The sequence below is a fragment of the Varroa destructor genome, unplaced genomic scaffold (assembly GCF_002443255.2).
Source record: "Varroa destructor unplaced genomic scaffold, Vdes_3.0 BEIS01000005.1, whole genome shotgun sequence".
NCBI lineage: Eukaryota > Metazoa > Arthropoda > Arachnida > Mesostigmata > Varroidae > Varroa > Varroa destructor.
Genome location: NW_019211458.1, coordinates 9944833 through 9962607, shown reverse-complemented (window position 1 = coordinate 9962607; position 17775 = coordinate 9944833). Strand labels below are relative to the sequence as shown.

The following is a 17775-nucleotide window of genomic DNA, read 5'->3' as shown; positions in this document are numbered from 1 at the left end:
ATATATAGCCTCTATCGGTTGAAGAATTAAGTTGTCAAAAAACCTCGTGTTGGTTAGTGCTTTCAGAAAAGAGCCCTTCAGTTCACAGTGCCTCAACGAAGAGCCAGCGCTACATGTGTTGTCTTTGAATTACGAGCTCGAATCGGAAATTGTTGACTCGTCCTTCTATGTTGTCTTGTTCTGAACTTTTTAGCGTGTACCAAGTGTCCTGCGAGTGTCCAATAAAGGCATCTTGAGGTCTAGTCCAGTAAAGGCCTGTCTATCAGGCTACCTGATTTTTACCCCAAACAGGTGCCAACATTTTACCAGGTGAGTCCAACCACATTTCAAATAAATCTTAGTGCTCAAAACTAAACCTTTGAATACAACAGATGTATGTATCTTCGTTAATCAGTACTTGATAATCGATCAAATATTGGCTACGCCAGCTTAGTTCCAATTAGGCATTGTAGCTGATTACTGTTACGGCATGTTATATTAAATTATCAAAAGGAAACTGCGGGCATGACCCCCAACTAGAATTTCAGAGATTCTACTAAAGACACCACTCACTGTTGTTAGTTCTTTTTCGCATACCGTCAAAAAGCGCAACGTTTTTCGGACACATTCAATGAAGTGGAGGGGAAATGCGTGGGGTTGTTGTCGGGTGGCTTTGTTTTTCGGTCACACGCTAAATTGACCACAGCTGAACGGTATATCATCTATGGCTACCGAATCGGACCTTCAGATATGAAATCTTTTTTTTTTTATAGAGATGGCTCAAACGCATTCCGTTTCAGTAACTAAAATGTATCATATATATTTGTGGTGCCAGCAGATGAAAGGTTATTTCTAAAAACGTGAAACAATACATTTTCAGGGTCTAATTTTAAGCCGAAGTGTTCGTACCCATGACTGTATCGTTTATTTATTAACTGATAAATAAATGGGTTTAAACCCGGCGTATGTGTTCATGACTTTTATGGTGTTTCGAAAGCAGGGTAGTGGTGCTTTAGGCACTACTATTCCAACGGTATAACTCGGACAAGTTTTGATTACTAATTATTATAATGAATGAAGCTTACGAATAGGAGAAATGGCGCTCGTCGAGTAATTCTCATTGACCTGAAGCAAGGTCATCTGCTTATTTTGATGTATTTATAAAATGTACACAAACATATATCTAGGGAAAATAACAGCACGATCGGTAAGTAAATTCAAGAGATAATACACATCTAGTCGCGGCATCCCAGTAGCAGTAATAACATTATAGAACTAATATGTTAATAAAAGAAACCCATGTCCAGATAGACATATCTATCTACATATATATATATATATAGCTATGTCTTTCTCTACTGAACGAGAACAAATATAGATATTGCTACGAAATTGTTTACATATATTAGAAGTTATCATTTCTGTTGAGTATAATTACTGTTCGCAACAATTGCAGCTTCAGTTTGGGTTCCGAAATAAGTTACTAGTCGTTTTTAAAAAATTTCTCCTTTTTTCAGCAAATATTTTTTTTTGTTAAATGTTAACTCGCAGGCCAGAAGTCCTATGATGCAGTGGCTCAAAATGTTTGCCCACGCTTGGATATTTGACCCTGTCTAATATATGTATCGGTCGATCCTGTATCCGATACGAGTTAACCGGAGAACATATAGTAACGAAGTTCAGACTATGACGAGTAAATCACTTCTTGCCTTGCGGCATACCTTGGGCCCCTACAAAATTTTTAGACCATCTCCTTTTCAATTATACCTGTCCCTAATGCTACTTTTCGTGACTCGGTTTTTTTTTTTTCGAGCGGTGTCGCCTTCTCGTCGTTGTTAGCTGATTATGTAAGTATATATAATATATTTGGCTACACGGTATTTTGTTCGTTGGCTACATAGCTGATACCCCGTTATAAATAGTGCATCGGGCTCTGAATCATTTCTCAGCTTTAAAGAATCTTTTAATGTTCAAGAAAGTACTTCCATTCGTACATTCGATATTTGTTACCATTTATTCTAGCGCCAATCAATGCAATCAGATGCGTGTTTGGCATTGCATCTATCAGTAAAAGTGCCTTATAAGGGACCGCTGTGCGTCGATTCGATTGCAGCTTTAAGAAGAGCATAAACATTGGCAACAAACAAGATCCGGTTTATTTATGGTACCCCCATAAAATAATGGTTTTTTATTTACAAAGACAGTTACCCAACAACAAACTAAAGAATAAAGTATATAACTAAATATGATTAATAGTATCTTCTGCTAAATATTAATAGTAATTCAATTGTAGTGTTCTTACACTTCGTCTATCATAAATGGACCCTCTGTTGTCGATGATTGGAATTAACTTATTCCTTCAAAGATCACTTTGAACGACTTGGAAAACTATATATATATCTATATATATATATATATATATATATATATATAGATATATATAGCTTTCTGGTATGTGAGCCACCATGTGAGCTGGTTCATCACAGTTTTATATAAATAATTTTAGAATGTTTTATCTAAATTTGAAGCCATAAAATCCGTTTGCTTGGTCCATTCAACAGCTGAATAGCATCCACGTATGCTAATCTTATATTTTTATCGTATTCCGACGATGGTGCTAAAAGGACCCAAAGTTACTTTACTACAGCGTCAGCCATATATTGGCGTTTAAAGCTCCATGAAGAGCATGTAATATCGTAAAAACGTTAAGAAAAGAAAAACACTTTAAGAAACGCAGGAACAAAGCGGCCATCATTCATTCTGATGACTCACTTTGGTAGATCCGTGGTCAAATTGGGCATGATGCGGTCAATCAATAACTATCTACGCTTATGTTTTACTTTTTGTAACCGTTAGTTATTGAACGCAGCTTACTGCATTTATCTCTTAGCTATTTCTTTCGCTCCCCCTCGCCATCTCTGCTTTGTCTATACAAAAACGTCACCAGCCTTTTTCTTTTTTGCCTCCATTTGAGCTTTAAAATGCAGAACATCCGCATTTCGGGTAACTTCCGGTGGCTATAAGTGTTGTGTTTATCCGAAAGAGAATGCACGCTGCAACAGAGTCATTTTACGAAATTAGCTCTGGCTAAAAATACCTAAATATAACCTAAACGATGTACTTAGGCTAGGTTATATTCGAGATTATGACACTTGAAAAATGTGGTAATTGCAAAAGTGAGAAGCTAAGCAACAAAATGGTACCCGCCCCACTTGGTGATGTGCTTTCAGTGCGTGGTCGTACGCATAATATGGGCCCAAAGAAGAACGCTTCATATGAGGTTAATGTTATGTAGCTCTACGTTTTTTAAATGGTGTCCAGAAAACCGTTTTATTCGTCTAACCAATGTATTTCCTTTTGACATTGTTATTACTGACTACAAACGCACAGGAAGAAAAGCAGATAGATCTTCTCTACAATGAGGTTAAAATTGCGTCTCTTCATTTCGACAGCAGTCGTTGTCTTAGTCGTAGTTTCGCCATTAGCACTACAGGCGCCTGCTGTCAGCATGTCGAGCAGTCAAGCGGCCATAAGCGGCGATTCTGTTGACAGCGTACGCACATTAGCTGCACCGAAGCGTCCACATCGTCTAGTATTCAAGCCCGATAGAATCACGTTCTCTGATGAGCTTCCACCGATAGATTCATCACCAGTGAAAACGAGCGTTGAAAGCTCGCCAAGCGACGTTCCCGAGTTCAACGTGAACGGGGTCGACAACGACATTTTGGAAAAGCTTAAAACGCATGGCCTCAATTATGACAAGGAATCAAGAAGCAAAAAGAAAAAAAACATCATCGTCATACTTGCCGACGATTTGGTAAGTACATACACTAAAAACAATATTATAATTGATTCGTCGAGCAGGAACTGCTGTCCTCGTTATTAGCCAGCACGCCGCCGTAGTACAAGCATGTCAAAAAGTATTAATAGGCAAGAAAGACAAACTGCCCCTACATTTAGCTAGTACATGTTAATATTAAAGAATAATTGTTTTATTTTATGACTCCTTTCGCTAAGATTTACTAATAGCTAAATTCACTGTTGCTGCCCTTTTGTATGAATTGCTGTTTTTGTGGTTCTTATAATAGGCGCAAGTTGTAGATAGTCTTTGACTTGAATTGTAGCCCCGCTCACAATGATTTAAATATCTAGGGTTGGGACGACGTTTCGTTTCATGGATCATCACAGATTCCGACTCCTAACCTGGATGCCCTAGCCTCTTCCGGGGTCATCCTCAATCAACATTACGCTCAACCGATGTGTACTCCTTCCAGAAGCGCCCTAATGACTGGCTTATATCCGTATCGTACAGGTATGCTTCTCGAATTCTAACCATTGAAATTTATCTGCAGGTTGATTTATTATTTTACCTTGACAGTTCCAAAATCCGCTTACGCGCTGCGCGTGGTCGCTTGCCCCTTCGTTTCCTTCCGCATACATCACTATACGAACGAAGCACTCATACGATGAGAGCGTTCAATGGCCAACAAAACTTGTTTAGACAGACCTACAAAGATTCAGTAGTGATAGTAGATAGTCGGCTTTAGCTTTGGAACATTTTACTTCAACTATTGTACACTTCAGATGGTAAGCAATAGTTGTAAGGCGCTGAAAAAAAGCGTAAGCGGTTAAAATCGTACAGATATGAAGCAAACCTTTTTGTGCGGAACAACGCACGTATGTTCAACGCTACGCTGCCGTTATTATATTACTCTGGTTCTGTTGCAAACAAAGTTTCATTTATATAGGATTCAATTCCGTACCTTCTCAAAAAGTTCCTACATAAAATTGTTTCACATTTTCAAAGCATGTTTCAATTTGCACGTTCCGTGCTGAATCTGTACATGCCCCACTGTCAAGCTTTTGGCTCGAAAAGAACAGTGTAACCAAAAATATATCCGTCGATATTCGGTTACGACGGCAGTGAAAGATATGAGGAACAAACGCTTCATTCCATCTGCACGATTTCATGATACACGTCGTGCGCTTCGATGTGCTTTGCAAGCAGTATGTGTACGTAACGTAAACCGTCAATTGGCTAAGTACTGCCATCTAGTGGAGCATATCATTATGACACATTCCATAGAAATATCATTGTTCCTGTTGCACAAACGGGCTTAGAGTTTTTGGTACGGATTTCATAATTCAGAATAAAAACCTGCGTATGCCTACTAAACCTATAGACATTGTCGACAGTTCTACTGCTATCTAAGTTAGTCTATTTAACGCAAGTCTATCTACACAAGTTAAGCTATTTATGTAGTTAGTGAGTTTATTTGAAAAAAAAAAAAAGTGAACAATTTATGAGACGGATGAGCGTACCTTGTGCCTCCTTGTGATAGAAATGGCATGATGAATCTGCTTTTCCCTGTAAATGCTGGTGTGGATAAGAAGTATGTTCGGTCCCCCAACAGCATACAAAGCTAACAAACGTCTCTTTTTTCTAAATTCCGCAGCTCTAAAGGGAACCTTTAAAATGCATATAGTGGATCGCAGATCTATGTACCTACATTATGTGATTACTACACTGCATACACATTTAGCTGGAAGTTCTAAAAACCTAAATCATACAATGTAAGACCCCTTAACGATAGGCTGTGGCATAGTACATAGTGTAACAACCATTGCAGCAACGAAAACGATCTTATATGCCCATGAAACTAATAAGATGTCGCTGCTATTTGCTTAACTAGAACTAAGTTTAATCGAGAAAATAAACTGTGAAGAGTTAAAGTTACGGAGTGTATAGTAAAATTAGATAAAGGGCAACACGTTAAATCTATTAATGGGTGTCACTTTCATTAGATCAGACCCATTTTTGTTATCAGTTTGTTAAAGTTTTCCACTATTAACAACACCGCCTTGCTATATGAACATAACGCTTCAACATAACGTTTACTTTTTAAAGTTTTCGATGGCAAGGGATGCAGGCAAAGAAGTCGGCTTCTCAGTGTGAACAATGTCTACGAATACCATAATCGACCATCTTTTAAAGAAGTGACTGAAGCCTTCTTTTCCATTCACCCGCTGTTTTGCTATAAAATAATGTGTATAGACCAATAACACCGTTCATTGGACAGAAAAATTTAAAGGTTGTTTTAATCGAGGTATTCGCTGGAGCGAGACAATACGTTTAACGATAGCTGTCAGCCTACGCGCAGGGGCAGATCAGTGACTTCACGATACTTCAAACATCCAAAAAAACATGAGAGCTAAACAATCTTCATATTGCATGCAAATAATTATGGTGTTAATTCTTATTGACGGAACATTAGTGCTAGATTTCTCGAACCTAGAATGCTCTCGTTTTTTTTTTTTAAAAAATATATACATAGGTATGGTTTGTAACATATTGACAGTGATGTGTTTTTAGCTAGCTACTCAGGTGTCGCATAAATTCGCCGCTTGACCTACAAGTCCTACTTCTTGCGGTCGAACGGAAGTAGAAATCCGAGAAGAATCGAAATGATAATTGGTAATACCTACCACCTGCTCAAATAGAAACTCAATAGATGATATTACAAATATAATTTCTATTTCTCGTTATTGAGTTAGATGCAGAACGGTACAGTGACAAGATCCTCAGAAAATGTCGTCGTCAAACAGTACCTTCAATATTAACCCTTCAATACATTTTTAGAGGCACTACTACAACTGGCTCAAATCTGCTTTATTAAAATTAACTTTACACAAAAGCGAATATTATATTTGAACTCTAAAGAGATAATACGCTAATATAGTTGGTTAATGTACAAAGAAGTACCTTTCCTACTTATAGGAAAGAAATAGGCATGGAAAAGTTGGACATTACAAATAGCAACCGGCACTTAGAGGTTTTTCTAAAACATCTTTTTCCATCATTGCCGTAGGAATGCAAAATTACGTTATTCGGACGGGTGAGCCATGGGGACTGCCCCTTGACCTAGAATTGCTTCCTCAATATTTGAAGAAACTTGGTTACTCAACGCACGCTGTAGGGAAATGGCACCTAGGCATGTTCAACGATGCCTATTTGCCGCTTCAACGAGGATTCGATACCTTCTTGGGATATACCAATGGATTCATTGATTACTACAACCACAAGCATCTTACAAAGGTAAATGATAATCGGTTTGAGAGGAATCGTTAAGGTTTGTATTAAAAATTCTTTAGGGTGTTACGGCATACTTTTATTTTTTTTGCTCAAGGAGAGAAACAGGGCGTATTTTGCCTGATATAGACTGAGGAAAAGGCCAGGTAACATTCTTCTCTTCCGGTGCTAGTCGTTATCGGTACTCTATTACCCATGGGGCCTGGATAGGCAAAGTTTTTTTTAATTTTGTTTAATTGTTTTAATCTTTTTTTTTCGGCCCATATCATTCAACTTGTATTTGTGAAGTATTTTAGAAAAACCAAAGACACCAGAACACAGGCAGACAAAGGTAGGCCGCGTAGGTATACAATGTAAGCCTGGATGCGCCCCAACGCATAATCAACCATATTAGTAAGTGGTTTGACCATTTAGCGCATTTTGCGCTTTGGAGAAATATTAATATTTTCTGCCATTTATGCTGGTATTTTGCTCTGCATAAACTTTTTTATGCAGAGTTCTCTCTGAAGCACTATTGTTCGTCAAGAAGCTATATAGATTCCACAGCCCAGTGAGGCTAGTATCTTAGAAATCTAGGGTCTTTTACTGGAAACGACAAGACGCTAAGTATTTATTAGCTAACTCAGATCGAAAAGTAGATACAAATGATAAGATACAACAGTTGTGGTAAACGAATCAAGCCTGCAATTTCAGGCTAATTAACTTCTGATACCTCGCAATAGGATAGCAGGTTGGACTCTGGTGATCATTTCGGATACGATACGTGGCTTGTGTTCGTGCTGTTTAAAGCGTATTTTTGTATTTTCGGTTCTACTATTTAATTACACAGCCTTATTAATTTCATTCAGGACAATAACAAAGTTATATATACAGCAGTTTGTTGGTTTTCTCTCTTACAGAAAGGGGTGGGTGGTATTGACTTTTTTGATGGTAACACGCCTCGCAACGTGCCTGGATATGCTACTGATGTTTTCACGAATAGATCACTGGAGATTATAGCTAACCAGACCGAATACAGCCCTCCAATGTTTCTCTATTTAGCACATCTAGCACCGCATCGAGCGACTGAACACGAGCCCTTTCAGGTACAAGTCACAAAAGCCTTTTTTGAATTTCTGATACATAGCGATTATATCTACTAACACAAAATAAATATGTCGACCGCTCAAGCCGACCGACAAAAGATCGGCCATAGTAATAGAGACGTCCATTAGCTATTACAGTATTCCTGTAGCAACAGAAAACCTTGTTTTGTCAATAAAAAATAGTGCCTATATGCGCCACCGTTTGACCGGGTTCCACATATAAAAACAAAAACCTATTCGCTGTCACAAACTTAATAGAATAGAACAATAGGGAAATTAACAGAATTGGGAGCGCCGACACGATCAACGTCGTTCGACAAGCTATGCGTCATATGACATAATCATCATTGATCATCATCATCATCATTGATGAGAGTTGTCCTATTATGCTTAGGCACCAGAAGCAACTGTCAAAGAATTCGAAGATTATATACATGTACGCAATCGTACAAAGTACGCAGCCATGGTTGCTGAACTGGACCGTTCTGTCGGAAGAATTGTGCGGGCTCTACAGGACAAAGGCATTCTTAAGGACACGTTGATCGTTTTCTCGTCAGACAACGGTGGACAGAACATTGGAACTCTTAGCAATGTCGGTTCGTAGAATTTGTTTTGTCTATATGAGATCACATTCGTATATCTGATTTTCGCTTGATATTAAGGTAGAGCAAAGTTTTTAAAAAACTTACCGAGCGAATGAACTCTAATCACCGGAATCGTCCAAAAATTACATTAATTTCAAGATAAATTTGCTCCGATCTTCTCTATCTTGTGAAAGCAGTGGACATTTGATATGCACACATTTTTCTAATCAGGTATATTCGCCGGTATAATTATAAAAAATCTTTTTCTCCTAGTCAATAGAAACCTTTTCAACCCTTAGATGGAGTTTTTGGAGATGTCTGTTTACGAAAAAGGTGCTAGGATACAGAAAACCTGAGTGTACCAAATAGAACGATATTAAATGTCATGAGCTTGTTCTGTATTTCTAGATTAAACTAGCAAGTCAATCCAGGATAATGTTATACTATTAAGAACCATAGCAATAGTTGTTGCCCTATTCGTATCGACTTACTCTCTTCATTAACATCAAGCCAATGGGCATAAATCTCGGCAGAAGTATATGCCCCACCATAAAACTTGAAACATCTTAACTTAAAGTTCCGTAAAATAGACAATAAGAGCAATGTCTCCAGTGCTTCTAATTGAGTTGCAATTGCATATTTGTTAAAAGTAGACCAAGGGGTTGAAAAGGATTCTACATCAAAAAACTGCAAAAGAGTTGATGATTTGTTGTTTATTACTAAAGCCGCGATTACGACTGGCAGTAAGTACGCCCATAGAATGAGAAACCACTGTTGCCGTGGCATATAGAGAAGGGGGGATCTGAACATTGTCGAACATTGACGGGCTGTTTGTCGCAGTGGCCATACGTCCCTTCACTGCCAGTTTTTTCTAAAATAAAGGAACAAATTCATCATGGCACAAAATAACGCGTCGTCCTTGTAATTTGATGGAAGACCAGCAATTATCTAATATTTTATATGACTACGCGTCTGCAGAGAAAGCAAAAACAAGTTCTAACAAAGCATAGAGGAAAATCTCTTTTTTAATCAGGATATTAGCGAAAAAAACGATAATAGTAGGCGCGCCGTGTTACGGTCACTAAGACTTTAGGTGCATATAATATGTTGTGGTAGTTAAGTAGATGCTTTCTGAGGCCAATAAAGCCAAGAGGTTTTAGTTATCTCAACGATTCTTCGATTCAGTCGATTTTTCTTTCTGAGAAGGAAATATTCATCATAGACACACAAATTAGCTGTAGAAATGATCGCTGACTTGTTCAGACGACACGGGTAAAAACACATTCCGGGCCGATATGTGCTCTGAGTACGTATGGTATCTGGGATCTTTTTTCCAGAAAGGCGAGCGCATTGATAGTTGTTTGCATGTTCTACAATAGGGTTGTGTAACCATGGATAACTATGTATTCAAGGTAAGGCCGTACGCCTTCCTGCAAAATGGTACAGTGGTACAAAATGGTAGCTCCGATACATCGCACAGTGCGGAACTGGCTGTTTGAGACTATAAACGTATTCGGCGACGGCCGCCGAACAGCCCACATTAGAACCCGTTATATTATTATGTATGGGCTATTAAGTGAGAGTCCGACAAGTCTAGACATGACAACGTTGACCCGCGGACTAACAATTGCAAGATAACTGCAATAGGAACATTTGAAACGATCTGTGAGCGGTTTAGATCCCGAATTGGAGCTGTAATAGCAGTGAATCATGATTGTAAGAAACATGCACAATTGCCAGAAATGAGAAATAAGTTTGTCAAGAAACCTGTTTTTGCTAAAGTGCAGTCTTAAAAAAAAACCATTAAACAATTTCCAGTTAAAATGCCCCACCCTGTGCAGGTACTATGCACTAAGTGTATTGAATACCGACAACACTGTTAAGTCAATTAATAGTTAGCATTATCATACTATTTTATGTTCAGGTTCAAACTGGCCCTTGAGAGGGGCGAAGCAGACGTTATTCGAAGGTGGAACGCGGGTGGCGGCATTTACATGGAGCGCTGACCTGATAAAACCACGTCGTATTGAGCATGGATTAATGCACCTCGTTGACTGGTTACCGACCTTCGTGCGATATGCCGGTCTGCAACAAACCCATTTATGGATTTTCCGTACCCCAACAATATGCTATTTAACTTCTTTAATGTTTTTGTTAAGTAATCCCATATAGGCTTCTGTTTAATATACTAATGATGAAATGCATATATTTTCGGCTAACCACTTCAACCTATTAGACAAGACTTATTCAGGAAAACTTTACACAATATGTTAGTTAAAGACATTGTTTGTTACCTAAATCAATTTGTTTTATCATAGATGAGTAAAGTTGACATTTGAGGTATTTAACGTTCCGCGTAGTCTCCAGCATAGGTATTCCATTTTACGACTTACATCCCAATTTATATAATCATTAGAGTTGTCCATTCGTTATCCTTACATAGGCATATGCTCATAGACACTTCCATCAAGAATACTATTATTACCAACAACCATTATATGGAACAACTTGCAAAATATAGGCGGAGATCCTGCATCGCTTGGGAAATTGGACGGTGTCGACCAATGGGAGATGATTTCAAAAGGAGCGCCCTCAAATCGTCAGGAAGTCATCTACAATATTAACTATGTAGATCAGTCGGCTGCCATCCGAGACAACCGTTTCAAGCTAATAGTTGGTAAGCGCCGCTAATTACTACTGTATAAGCAGTCGACGGTAAATATTTATAGCTGCGTGTGTGAAATCTACATGCAGTGTTTCTGGCGTATTTTGCTTGAAATAATGATAGCTATCATAGGAAACGATTTGACTTGCCGCTAGCCTCATCATGACCATTTATATATATATATATATAGGGCACTGGCGAGCTGCATGCGGTTATTCGCTATTCTTGGCGCCAGAAAAAGGCCAGTTTTTCTAGAACAAAACAATAGGACTCATTATGGCAAAATATAGTTTGTCGTTAATTGTTTTTCAGATTTTGAATGAAGAACCGCTATGTTTACGTGTAACGAACTTCCAACCAGATTAAAAACTTTCATTTTCGCCTAAAATGGGCGGTCTACGTTATTCCCAGTTTTTATGTGGCGTCTGAAAAACCCGGGAAGGATCTTCAAAGGTCAAACTGAAAGGTCCCCAACAGAGTTTAGCTTTAAAGGGCTCGAAAATTCGTGAAAAAGATTCAAAAAGCTTTTTTTGGGCCCACCTGGATCTTTTAGATAGAAATCAGTTGCCCTTGGAATATTAATTGCCGGTCGTGTCGTCGTTCAGATAAACTCCAATGGACAGTCTTTTCAAGATTTTCTGTACCTTTTTCTGTACTTACTTGTTGTGTTGGGCATTTTTAAAGCCTTTGTTCTGCTATCAGACCAATTTTTAGCTCCGCTGGAATTGTTTATATGCCGCGCATTTGAGTGACACTACTGTGAGTTTAAACCTGCTAATATCGCTTGACGCATGATTGTTTCCTTTGCGGAACAGAGGAGGAATATTTTGAAAGTCACTACTAAATGCTTTGGGTGCTGAATTGAAGACGTAATGGACAGTTGACCGTCAGTAAGGGCGTTTTGAACACATGTAAAATATTTTGCTGAAATATGAGTTCTCGCTTAGCCGTAAGCTCTGAAGCTAATCAAAAGAAAAAATTCGGATTTAGATGTCCTACAGTGTACCTGATTGACTGTCGTTATTAAACTTGATTGTTGTACCCTTTACATAAATTATTCAACTCTACGCAGATTCATGGCGCCAGCTAGGCCAGCGGTCTCTGAGCTCGCGGGTCCAAGGACAATGTCCTTCAGCCTATTGCGATGTCTCTTACGCATACGTGCATACTATATAACAGATGCATAAACTAGCTAGCTATATTAGAAATATGTATGTTCATAGAGGTTATACATCATTCCGTTTCATAGTGTATATGTATATTGTAAGCTTTAGTTTGCATGGTTTAATCTCTGTGTCGATTAGTTTACTTTGACTTGTCATCTACGAGTCAGAAGAATAACTGTTTGCTTCTCATACCGGATTGTAGACCATAACCGTTTTGGTGTATTAGAATTATATTACCTCGAAATTTTTTTTCGATAACACAAACCTGATTGCCTACGTATTGCGATAAAAACTTTCGTTACTTAACTTTTTTTGAGTGAACCTTCTACTGGGCTGCCTGAAGCTTGAGCGGGTGCACATTTTCTTTCTATGTAACATGTACACCCATTCAGTTCCACTCTGCTATACTGGCTCGATTCCTTCCCTCTATGAAAAAATATCCAGCAAACACCGCCTAAACTTTGCTAGTCGCTTCTGTAGTTTCTTACCTTGCAAAATTCCTTCACGTCTTAATAATCTTCTTTGCTCCTTTTCCACGGATTTGTCTGAATTGACCCGCATGGTCTTCGCGTCTACTAGCTAGCGCAACACCCGTTTCTTGCATGCCCAATCATTCGCTTCTTCGTTCGCTTGCTAACTTGCTTGCCCCTAATAGCGAATAAGGGCTTCCGCACATGCCGTAAACGACGGCAACGCCCTCAGCCAAAGAGGACACAACAACTCAATGGCATGGTCGACTATCCTCAAGGTCCGGCAAATGGATCGGCAGTATTGAATGGATGGTTCCCCACGTTGGGGTACGGTGGGCCTATGGGCCTTATAACGCTCGAAAAAATGATGGAGGAATCGGTCGTCGCAAAGGCGCTTCATGAAGCTGACTTGTGGTGGAAGAAAAAGGTTAGTCATCAAGCAGTGTTTTGGAAAGCTTTTAACTTAGTTAGAGTACTGCCCGTGACCTCTGCTAGTTGTAATAATAAAATATGTTTCTGTACTATTATAAAATAATTTTGTTTTTTTTTTTGCTTAGGCTTAGTCGATTTCTTAATAGGGTAGAAATGGTTGTCCCTCTGCAGCAAAGTTGGATATTACGGTCGAATTCTAAAACTAAACGTTTTATGTTTAATCGGTAAGTAAACAGCAATCACTTGGCAATTATTTTCTAATTCCATGAATTAAATTTGCCGAACGACGCGACTCAAAATCGCATCTTTAATAAAAACGTAATATTTCGATGCTCCTGATTCACGAGCCGGAAAAGAGAGAGCAGACAGGAAGTTTTCACTTTTCAAGTTATGTGCCATACTTTTTCTTACTAGAGAAAAAAGTTACTAATTTACTTTATTATATCTTATCAACTAATATGGACTTTATTATTTACGTGTTAGATAATTGGCATGGAATAATAATTGCAATATGAAAAATGTATCAAAGATTGATTTTTTACACAAATATATCGACACTTGAGGTTTGATTTCTGATTTACTTTTAGCACAACTGCAACCAGTACCATTTGAAGATAAATGAAATAGGTCTAGCCACCTTACATTTGTCATTCACACATATAATGTAAAAGTTAGACTGAACGTAGTCGTACTTTGCGTAATTGTGCCGTTGAGCAGGAACAATCGTCAGGAGCGCCTCTATCTGATAGGAACGAATCGCTATCGCAGCGATGGTACTCTCCGAGCTGGTCTTGGAGGGAAGAGAGTCGTCTGCTGTGTGGGTCACCTGAAGCTCACACATCATGCGAGCCCTCCCACACCGTGTGTTTGTTCGATCTACAGAGTGATCCCTGTGAAATGAATAATATTTTCGAGCAACATATTGATGTAAGTGAAACCACTCATTAACATTCTTCGTATGCGTACGTACCATTATTATATTTCTATCATACCCGAGCGATATGAATCAGTCTAAAAGACGTATTGTTTTCTTATCAATCGCTCGTTTGGCGAATCAAGTTCGAATTGGTTTTGACACCGATTCGATTTTATTTGCTTTAAAAAATATCCAATTTGATTGGTGGAAAGGTGAAAATTACAGATACACTAGCCACCTGGTAGCTGGCTTACTATCGTAGTTCAATTTCCTTACGTATCATTGCAGATCGCGGTAGAAATGGTCGATCGTATACAAAAGTTAAGCCTGTCTCAACGTCCTGTAAACAACCGCCCAGCAGATCCCGCTGGGATTCCAAAGAATCCGTCAATGTTTTTTAGACCCTGGAAGTAATTTTCGAAATATAATCAGTCACCGATACTTATCCTCAGGACATTCGACAAGAAACGACTAAGAAAGCTAGTTTATAAAAATTGACTTTGCAATGTATGTGTCTTGCAAACAACTACCAGACAGTACAACAGAAAGTCGACTTTCGGATCGATGTTCTTAAGAGCCCAATGTCTAGCCTAGAGGAAAGACAAGGACCAATAACTTTTCGTTGGACACCATACGCACGAAAAGGGGCTATTTGACAATGGTTGATTTCGCTCTTGCAGTTTTATGAAATATTTCTTTATAAATCCCGTCACTTGTCTCATGTGCACTAACATTGACGTCGATTTATAATTTCGCTGTCCTCTAGACAGAGCTCAAATCGATATCTGTAGATATGTTTATCCATAAAGGCAAAACATCGCAACAAGATTAGAAGCATATCAACGATAGTCAGCGCCACAACACTATTAGGGTTGTGGCGCTAGTGTTGTGGCGCTGATTATCACACATACACACACAGACCCACAAACACAGACAACGTTCACCTTTACTTCTACTTCGTTTCCTACTCGAAAAGATCCTCAGAGGAAAATTTGTGATACGCCCCCACCTAGAAGGGCAATGATTCACTATACAAATAGAGTAAAATAATAACAAACAAACAATTATTTTTTTGGGTATTTGCCTGTATTAGAAAAGTGCACTTGATGAAAAACAACTATAGTACCTATAAGGTATTCACTGTTGGGAAACTGCCGACGTTAGCATGTGGGAACGTATAATATCTAACAATTCTCTTCTAGTTAATCCAATGTGCCTAATCAGTCCCCCTTATCCAGAGCTACCAGAATCAATGACACGTCAGTTAGATACAGTATTAATCAACATGTATGTATTCACACGTACAATACACGAGCGCTCATGAAAAGATGTTGTATGTATACAATATGGAGCCAGAACTATTGGATCTTTATTGTCAGCCACTTACAGCCCGGCTCACTTAGTCAAAGGCTATATGTACGATAGGTGACCATCAAACAGTTATGCCTACCTTGAAAATACAAAAAGTAATGACGAGCCATTATTTAAGAACGTTATTTGCGATATAGGAGCGAATAGCACACACAATGAATATAGAATAGTAATACGGCACAATTACGACTATTATACTGATCTATTGTAATATGTTGCCTACTTTTTCTGGATGAAAAATCCATGTGGTTATTCAGTCGATTACAGTAGGATAGGGTATGACGTGTTTGGAAAAAGTAAAAAATGCGATATTTTTGTTGAGATGCAGAGGTCCATCCATTTTATGGGTTTGTATATATATATGTATATATAGCCATTACCAAATCAAATAAGGCCGTCTAGAAATTTCACACATAACCGAATTCGATCAAAAATATATCCGCCAAAACCAAGTACTGCGTACGGTTTTTTCATTTGATGTGAAAGTCTGCTTTCTAACGATAGTACACGTGACGGCGCGATTATTTGAAAAGTATCTCTAAACTGCTGTGGATAGGAAGGCGGCTTGTTTATACGACAGTTTTTCATCACAACATTACGCACAATTTAGGTATTCGATTTTCTCGTTTTTCATTCATAGAGAGATTTTGTAAATTATGCGATGTAGCATAGCAATTATTATTACTATGACTATCTATCTAATGCCGTAACCGTAGCCTTTTTTCTAATAATTATCACGTGATTTTTTTGGTTACGCAAACTCGTTTTGGGATTAGCAAAAGACCTGACGGAGAGTAGCATACTCCGATAACCAAGCTCATACAAGAAAAGCGATCGGGTTTAGAGGGTCAGAAATTCGAAGTGTGCAGTTTACAATCTAGCCCATAATACGACGCATACGCTGCCCCCTGTCATAAAGAAAAATAGGAAATAAAAATGGAAAACAATACATAGAGTGCTAGCGAAAAACAGGATCATTCTAAAAAAGGACCGATTTTTAACTACATCATCGGGTGACAATGCGCGAAAAAATCATTGTGTCTATAGAAATTCTCTGACGTATTATTGAATGAATGGTTTTAACTGTCGTAGGCCAGCCAAAAGCCTTGCTTAAGCTGTGCACAGAAGTATGCTTGTTTCAAATGGGCCAAGATATTCGTTTGGACAATTAAAGTCTAGGGAATGGTCTGCCTTCTGGATTAATCGCATTTAGAGATTTTGCATAATAACTCTTAACATATAAACGACGTTGTGGCGGAAGATTTTACGAATCTTCTGCAACGCAACAAGTGGACAGGTAAAACATTTAAGCAAAATAACAATATAGACCGTGATTTCCATTCACGGCGCAAAAGCCCTATAAATTCGTAAGCGGTATTCGTATTAGTAAGGTAATTCAGTGTAAGGAAGCTGACTCACCTATGAGAGCAGTTTTTAGCCAGAAGCTATATATGTTTATGAATTACAAGTCACATACGGTAGATTGTGCCTCGAAGCTATCTATCCACTAATGGTGTTGAAGTTCTACTACGGCTCGGAAATTCATCTGACTTAAATCCGATTAAAAATGTGTGCCACTATATCAAAAGGTGGGTCAAGATTCTGCAGCGCCGATCACAACTAACTAGATCGGAACTACAAAATACTAGCCTCGTTGAATGCCCTTCCTTTTATGGCAATTTGAAAATGCCCCCTGTAACGATAGTGTTGACCGTGTGGCGTAATTAGAAAGCAGATGGAAGTAGATTTCACATAAAAGGATCGTACGCGAACATTAAGTTCGGATACTAAGCTGTATTCAGTTGAACAATGAGTGGCTTTATCTGATTGGACAATGACTATACATATGTATGGTGTACACCGCTAGTTTGCTAGTCAAGACTAAACGCTAGGATAGTCGAAACGATCCACAGTGGTACGGTCGATAGACAATAAAAATGCGATAGAAAGCTTAATGAATGTACATGAATATTTTGAAGAGCAAAAATGAAAATATATATAGATTGTCTCTAGTAAA

The 17775-nt window shown here is 38.4% G+C and overlaps 2 protein-coding genes and 1 long non-coding RNA gene across 8 annotated transcripts in view; 1 reads left to right on the top strand and 2 right to left on the bottom strand.

Moving 5' to 3' along the window:
- LOC111251610 (mpv17-like protein) overlaps positions 1-4893 on the bottom strand; it is a 24855-nt gene extending 19962 nt beyond the window's left edge. The window contains exons 1-2 of the mRNA XM_086991379.1: positions 4743-4893; positions 4350-4486 (exon numbers count right to left, since the gene is read on the bottom strand). The gene's annotated coding sequence lies outside the window, so the exon portion shown is untranslated. The remainder of the gene's footprint in view (positions 1-4349; positions 4487-4742) is intronic.
- Positions 1-17775, top strand: part of LOC111251462 (arylsulfatase B-like) — an 18369-nt gene extending 594 nt beyond the window's left edge. For 2 of the 6 annotated variants that reach the window (XM_086991350.1, XM_086991351.1), the window contains exons 2-12: positions 58-309; positions 3370-3796; positions 4132-4291; positions 6849-7075; positions 7969-8154; positions 8549-8750; positions 10663-10821; positions 11260-11415; positions 13225-13466; positions 14189-14398; positions 14676-17775. In XM_086991350.1, coding sequence (XP_086847476.1) covers positions 3398-3796; positions 4132-4291; positions 6849-7075; positions 7969-8154; positions 8549-8750; positions 10663-10821; positions 11260-11415; positions 13225-13466; positions 14189-14398; positions 14676-14801 — 2067 coding nt within the window. In that variant the 5' untranslated portion in view covers positions 58-309; positions 3370-3397 and the 3' untranslated portion in view covers positions 14802-17775. The remainder of the gene's footprint in view (positions 1-57; positions 310-3369; positions 3797-4131; positions 4292-6848; positions 7076-7968; positions 8155-8548; positions 8751-10662; positions 10822-11259; positions 11416-13224; positions 13467-14188; positions 14399-14675) is intronic. The other 4 variants (XM_086991353.1, XM_086991352.1, XM_022808049.2 and 1 more) reach the window with 4 other exon arrangements.
- Positions 14030-16090, bottom strand: LOC111251463 (uncharacterized). Its single transcript, XR_015329275.1, has 3 exons — positions 15982-16090; positions 14664-14791; positions 14030-14361 (listed from the first exon to the last, which is right to left on the bottom strand). It is a non-coding gene; the product is annotated as an uncharacterized LOC111251463 (long non-coding RNA).